At 33.8% G+C, this 8,094-nt stretch overlaps 1 protein-coding gene across 1 annotated transcript; it reads right to left on the minus strand.

Annotated features, from left to right (window-relative positions):
* Nucleotides 1–4,663: 4,663 nt before the first annotated feature.
* Nucleotides 4,664–6,678, minus strand: LOC149567165 (uncharacterized). The gene has a single exon (XM_089820350.1). The coding sequence runs from the start codon at nt 6,675–6,677 to the stop codon at nt 5,442–5,444; it is 1,236 nt and encodes a 411-aa protein (XP_089676476.1). The 5' UTR covers nt 6,678; the 3' UTR covers nt 4,664–5,441.
* Between the last annotated feature and the right edge of the window lie 1,416 nt (nt 6,679–8,094).

The raw sequence follows: 8,094 nt of genomic DNA on the forward strand, positions 1-8,094 counted from the left end.
ATTCAGTGAAGCTTAATTTGCAAAGCACACAATCAATTGTATGTGTATTTTTTTTTTTCATTTGAATGAGCATTCTGGGAATATGGCTTTATATTGCAATCAAACTAAATCTTCATTTGCAAAGCACACAATCAATTGTGTGTAGTTTTTATTGTCAGTCTGAAAAATATAATTCTACATTGCAATCAAACTAAATCTTCATTTGCAAAACACACAATCAACTGGCTGTGTTTTTTTTCATTTGAATGAGCATTCTGGGAAATATGATTCTATATTTGCAATCAAACTAAATCTTCAGACAGGAAAATCCATCTTCATTTTAAGTACATTTATATTGAAACAACCTTGTTCTATTACTTTTATTTACCCAATTGTGAATAGAAACTTTCCAAAAATTCAAAAAAAAAGATATGTAGCTCCACCCATTTATTCATCACCTTCCAATTTCACAAATAATAATCCATCTTATTTTGAGTGAATTTATCTAGAAACAACTGTGTTTTCTTCACTTTTTTCAAATAGACAAATGATGTCCTATATTTGCAACCAATCCATATCCTGTGAGAGGGTAAAACCATCTTATTTTGGGGTGCATTTATCTTTAAAAAACAACTATGTTCTATTGACTTTTCAGTATCAGATTGTAGATGGAACAAATTCTTTCCACAGAAATATTTAAAAAATAAGAACCAGTGAATATAACTCTATTAACTGATCACACCATTCCGGTTTGATAAATAAATCACAATTGTACAGTATAGAATATATGAGAGATGAAATGCCTCGAGCACTGGGTTTGTAATGTCCAACCAAGAAAGGAAACTTATATGGAGCTCATTTGTTTGCAAGCAGGAACAAGAATAGAGCTTCTAACGATAAATGAACACAATTTACGAGAATGACCAATGCAGCAAACCCTCTCAACATTGAAAATCACAGCACCATTACGACCATTTCTAAATTAGACATTTTGAAGCATGAAACCAATGTAATCTTATTAGTGAAAGCATCTTCAAAAGTAGTTTCAGACAGCACAATATGAATCATCTAGAAAGCAAGAGATAGATCTTCAAGGCATTTTTGCAACTGATTTGGAAAAACAAAAAGAATATTCCATATATAAAATTATACTATTGGCAGCAACCAGGGATATAAACTAGCCTACAAACCCATGAAAAGATGTCTTTTAGTGCAATTGCCCACTAAAGTTGCAAGTGGACTTCGCAATAACAGACTGGTGCGAATATCACGTGAACTGTTACAGTACAAACTAGCAGAGGAAACGAATTGTCCATTTACTCTATAAAAGTTATCTAAATTGTGAACTGAGATCTAAAGTGAACATAACGTTAAACAGATTTAATGAATGTTCACATTGATATACTCTAGTGCAGAATGATCCAAGCAAGAGCCATTTTGTAAGTAGAATTTAAGCACATCAGTATAGATAAATCACTTGCCATTCAACTGCGTAAAAAAGAAGTAATGCAGACCTTATCGTTTGGCACAACTGAATGGGCAACAAGTCCAGGTAGCAAAGTTGCACGGGGATGGGAGTACTTAGGTGCCTAGGGTACGGGGATGGCTATCTTTTAAAATAGGAGATGGGAGTACTTGGATACATCAAATTTTTTTACTAAATGTAAAAGTATGCATCATGACAATGGTTTATCAAAACAATAATAATGACAAAGTTTGCAAATGTAATGTATTGTTTTTTGTTTCAGATTTACAATATGTTTATAACAATAATATATGATAAATATTTAGATACATAACAGAGAAGGCAGACTTTAAACATGAACGATAAGATCATAAATCATATAACAATGATATATTGCATGCTTGCAAATGATAAATTTCTGACTTTAACACTGATAACGTTTACTGTTAATCAGTATTGTATCAAGGTTTCGAACTGATCATGTATGAATTAAGCTTGATAAACAACAAGCTGATATGCAAACAAAAAGAAACCAGAAATCTTAATCCAGGTCCTTAGCTATGATGCTCTCCACTAAGTATCTGGTACTTGGGGTATGTGTATCTAGTACTTGGGTATGCGGGTACGCATACCGATGCAACCTAACCAGGTAGTCTTGAGCAAAAATTTAATCCTCCGATGTGGGTACAAGATCCTGGTATGTGAAATCTTTTTAGGGGTTCGGGTATATATCTAAGTTACCGATTCAAATGCGGATTTTCGGGATGCAGGGATTTTTTTTTGGATGCGGATGCGAGAGGAAACCTGTGTGTGTGTGTGTGTGTGTGTGTGTGTGTGTATATACAAAAACAAATCATTTGATAGTATGACTATGGATCTATAATACTTAACCCTCTATCGAAATTCAAGATATTTCAAAATTCATATGATATATCAATATGTGCTTGTCCAACATTAGCGTTTAGTCTTGTCCAACTTAAGTGTTTTAAAACGTTTTTTATTGTTTTTTTTCCTTTTCCAGCCGCTGGGCCCATGGGTGCTCTCGGATGCGTCCGGAAGCCCTGTGGATGATGCGTCTGGAAGCCAGATACTGGCTTCCAGATGCATCCGGGAGCCTGCGGCTGGCTTCCTGCCAGCATCCGCAGGGCATCCGTCTGCATCGGATGCAGAAGCCTAGCCTGCAGGGGACGAATTGGTATCCTAGGTATATATATATATATATATATATAAAAGAAACATATACAGGTCTAAAACTAAATTATTTCATAGTTAGACAGGTGATCATTGATCATTGCCAAATGCCAATTGATATCAGAAAAATATGCATATATGTACCCAACAAGTACCCTGTACAAACTCAGCAGATACCCACAGACATACCCATACTGGTGCGTACCTGAACCCGATATGGGGCCTATGGGTACGAACCCCTAAAGTTCGTAAAATAGTCATCAAAGGTAAGCGAAACCCAACTGTGATGCTATTATCCACACAGGAAGACAGATTACCATAGTTTCCGGTGCTTTAAAGTTTAGACATCATGCATATTCACAAACGCTAGTACTGAACCCTTACAACAAAGGGAGAACCCTTGAAGAATGAAAAACCTAGGATAGTTTTATTTTTAAGAAACCATCACAGCTCTAAAATGCTTTCTTTGGCAAATATATTTAAGGCAATCTTGCTCAAAAAAACTAACCGGACTTGGTAGATCCTTGTAGTGTGGACTTGTCCTCAGAGATTTAAAGACTTCACTGCAGGGTTTAAGCCTTTTTTTTAATGCTATAACCCAAAATTGTTGCATACAAAGCAACAATCCGCAGCGTGAATCAAGAAATCAATGCTTCCCTCCAACTTTTTGGTTGAAATATGAAGTGCTATAGGATGTAACTAAAGAATTTGACCGATTTCTTCCTTTGTCAGACCGAGACTCGCCACATGTTCAGTGTTCGCTTCAAAGGTTCCAAAACTAAGGTCTTTAATCACATTGAGGGATCATGCAAATGCTGCTGAACCATCCAAAATGCCTATACTATTCTTCAAGGAAGTACTCATCAAAAGCTGAGGCAACTTTCTCAAATAATTGCACAGATGGATCCTTGAGCCAAAAAGGGTTCAAAATGGAGGAATCTAGGGGTGACAGTTTTTAATGATCAAGCCAAGCAATCAAAGTGTGCAAAATTCAATATGTGCTATGCCTTGAGTAGGTAACCCAATTTTTTTCAGAAATTCTAGCTTGGGCTTAACAGTGAGTTCAAGAAAAGTTGGGTATCGAAGAATGATAACATTAAGCTCGTTTTCAACGAATCCAGAAACTTTGAGGAGATCAATTATCTTTCTAGCATTTTGGCTAGGTTTGCTCCTCAACAGTTGTGGGTTTCTTTTCATGATAGTTGTCACTTGAGAAGAAGAAAACTCAAAATTATTTTGCTAAAAGACTTGAAATGATATTGAAGGGGCTGTGAAATGAAATGGTGATGATGAAGAAAGTGATGAATGTGAATGATGGTGACTACACTTGGATTATGTTCATCTTGGAACAACTGTGTTCTATTCACTTTCCTTTACTAGATTGTAGATTAAAAACACATTGTTTCAAAATAAATGTTTTAAAAGTAAAAACTCATGAATATAACTCCGTCTTATATGATCATATCCTTTCCAGATGAACAAATAATGTGAAACTTAAAATATGAAGTGTAGGAGTTGCGAATTCCAAACAAAAAAGGCACTTAGTTACATGTACCATATGTGTTTGCAAGAATTAGACTAGAACTTCTAAGGAGAAAAAGCATATATAAATTACTGGCATGTCAAATGCAGCAAGACCCTTGAACAATGCAAATCACAGCAACATGGAAAACCATTTTAAACAGGCCGAAGCATGAAACAAATCTAAGGTTATTAATGAACTAAAGCTATTCTATCAAAATGAAACATCTTCTCAAGTAGTTTCAAAGAGACCAATATTTATCATCTAGAGAGAAAGAGATAGACGTAAGCTAAGGATTGCTCAATAGATCTGCAAAAATAGAGAATAATGTAGATTCGAAGTAACACTGTTAGCTGCAAGCAGGGATAACGTACACATATGTGAAAAGAAGAATTTCACATTGACTAAGAAACCCACGGTTAACTAGTTTGCAGTGAATGCCACATTTTAAGCATAATATCGAATCAACTCTAGGTGCACTTTGCATATGAGGGTTGCAATTAGGCTTTATGAAAATAGACCGCTTCGAATATCAAGCTTATTGTTGAAGTCCAAGCTATGCAGAAGAAGTGTGTCAACTTCCTCTGTAAGTGAATATCCGAACTGTGAAAACTACAAATGAAGCTGTGCGGCATTTAATGACCATTCATTTTGCATCGATCTAGAGCGGAATTATTCCGAACATGAGTCAATTATCAGTAGACTTAATTACATTGGTAAGGATATATGAATTGCCAATCAACCATATAAAAAGTAATTGATGCAGACCCAACTGAATGGGCAACCAATCCAGGCGGTCTTGAACTATTGAATCACACAGCTTAAAATAATGTAGATATCCACATAGGAATAATAGATTAGCTTTTTTTCTGGGAAAATAAACAAATACAGTATACTACTACTATCGAGCCCTTATATAACATGGGTAGATTTGTTTAGATATTCTCAGAGGAAATTTGCAATGGGGCAGCTTTGCAACGCTGATCATTTGCTCTACAATTTTTTTAGACTGAAGAAAAATGTAACTTGCAGACTCGGTTCTGATAAAATCAATACAGAAAGTAAGAGATTGAACTCCCCTGTTTTCAACGCGAATTCACATGATTTCAAATCCTGTCTTTTGTCTTCCTATTCGCGTTTCCTCATCCAGCGGAGTCCCTCGTTTTCTCCTTCTTAATCAAGACATTAGCTTGTCCGAGATGAGTTCGAGCGGCCTTCAACACCTTCCAGACTCCAACCCTTGAAGAAAGAAATACCTGGGTTAATTTTATTTGGAAACTTCCATCACTGTTCTAAAATTCCTGCTTTATGAGATTGTAAGTCGTTACACTTGACTTTAGTATCATATTGGCTAAACCTAGCGATGAATGCTCGCTCACTTAGACTAAAGAAATGAATCAGAGTAGGTAATCCCGTGGCGTGTGGACTTCTCTTCAGGGATTTAAAGACTTCATAGCGAGGTTTGAGCCTTTTCTCTACGCTGAAGTTCAAAATTACTGGATTCGAAGAAACAATTTTGTGCCCAAGGCCTGCAGTGTGTATCAAGAAATCAACGTTCTCCTTCAATTTCTTGGTTGAAAGAAGAAGTGGCTCAGGACACATCTTCAGCATTTGAATGATTTCCTCCTCTGCCAGACCAAGACTCGACATATGTTTAATCTTCACTTCCACGGCTTCCAAGCTGAGGTTTAAAACCACGGACAGGGCTCTCAAAAAAGTTTTTGAACCTTCCAAAATGCCTATCCTATTCTTCAAGTACTCCACTTTAGGTTTCACCCGCTTCTCAAAATTACTCGTGAAAAGCACGGGCGCCTGTCTCAAAGCCTCGCATAAAAGAACCTTTGAGCCAAATAGAGTTTCAAGATGAAGAATTCTAGGTCTTAGACAGTTTTCTAAGCTCAAACTAAGCAATCTAGTTCTGTATATTACAATACGTGCTACGTCTTGAGCAGCCAAGCCTATTTCTTGCAGAAACTTCATTTTGGGCTTCCATTGAGTATCCAGTTTGAGTGTAAGAATACCTGGGTCTCTGAGAATGATAGCCTTAAGCTTGTTTTCCGTGATACCAGAATCTTTCATGAACTGAATGGCTTCTCTCGCAATGTGGTCGGATTTCTTCGTCAATAGCTTGCGTCTTCTTCTCATAACAGTTGCCATTTGCGAAGAAGAAAACCCACATTCTTTTGTTAAGAGATCTGAAATGACATTCAGAGGAGGTGTAATATCAGATGATGGTGATGACGAAGAAAGTGATGAGAACGGTGGGGATCTAAAGGATGGGGATTCCAGTTTGATTATCGAAGCGGGGCATGACGATCTGAATGAACAGAGTATGCATCTCCAAAACGGTAAGAATGACATTGTAGTCGACGGAAGATGTGGGAAAAGAAAAATGAGATGGTTATCCCTGTAAACTGCAGCATTTAGTCGAGGAGGGTTTCCTTCCTTAGGATGAGGGTTTACTCCGGCACGCACATCGATAAAAATTCTTTCCATTAACCAGTTTCTTCCCCGGGTCATTAGAACTTCTATATCGAACATTTTGTTTCTCATATTTCAATAACTTACATCTACACCTTTTTCACGATTGTCATAATGGTTGTAAAGGTGAAGATGAGTGACAATAAGGTTAAATAGTTCTAAATTAACAATATGAATGCGTTAATTTTTGCCTACAATGTACTTGTGATATGATAGTATGGCTCATATTTTGTTGTTAAGTTCTCGTCCTAGAAATGCACTTGTGATCTTATAGGATGGCTTATATTTTGTTGTTAAGTTCTCATGTTATATTATTATATCTTTGGGCATTCTAAGTACTTAATATCATACTACGATCAATACATATGTTTTAGACAAATTTGCACGATTTACATTGACAACTTAAAATATGTACAATGAGGAAATATATCCATACCAATATTTGAATTATAGAACTTGAAGAAGTGATGAAACATTTGGAGTATCATATTATATGTTTAAGCATGTTTATGCATGCTACTAGAAAACTATAAATAGTTGGAAAAACTCCCTCAACTATGCATTATTCTCATCTTGATTATCAAATGGAAGTCACACTATTTTTAATCATTAGATAGAGATAAATAGCAGTATAGAACAATAACAACATAAACATATATGCAGAAGAAAAAATGATAGATAATATAGAGGAGGAAGAGGAAGAGAGATAAAATAGTAAGATAGAGTGATACCAACATAAGTTGTGTGTGAGAGAGAAAATTAAATATAATTATTTTTCTTAATAAAACAAATAGTCGAAATAAAATCATGGTTATAATAATATATATAGTATTTTAATTAATGAAACTAAGAATTTAATTTTTATATTAAAACTCACATTTATATAAGGAAAAATGAAATGTATTGAAATATAAAAATATTTTATAAGTAAAACTAATTGTTTAATTTTATACAATTAAAAAAGATTTATTGTTTAATGTTTTGTATTTCTTTTTTTTTTATAAAATTAAGTTATTTTTAATTATGAAATAATATCTATATAATTTAATATGTACATTTGTAAATAATAAATAGATGTAATACATATAAATTTGATGTTGATGAATAAATATGATATAATAAATAAGAAATAGAATATAACTATTTACTTTTAATACATAGTTTATAAAAACATAATAATAATTTATATATCTTTTATAATTGAATTATTTCTTTTTTGTGGTTATTTCCTTTAGTATGTTTTTTATATAAAATATAATTATTAATTTAATATTAAAATATATATTTAAGTTTTAAATATATTTAAACTAAATGATAAATTGTTTAAATAAAAAATATTAATAATAATAAATGATATAATTTATAAATTGTAACACTTATCATATATACATATTACAAACACTATTATAGAATATAATTCCAAAATAATATTGTTTAATTTATTTTTATAAAAGTA

Source organism: Cupressus sempervirens, chromosome 3 (genome assembly GCF_028749045.1).
Source record: "Cupressus sempervirens isolate cs-2001-9-10 chromosome 3, ASM2874904v1, whole genome shotgun sequence".
NCBI lineage: Eukaryota > Viridiplantae > Streptophyta > Pinopsida > Cupressales > Cupressaceae > Cupressus > Cupressus sempervirens.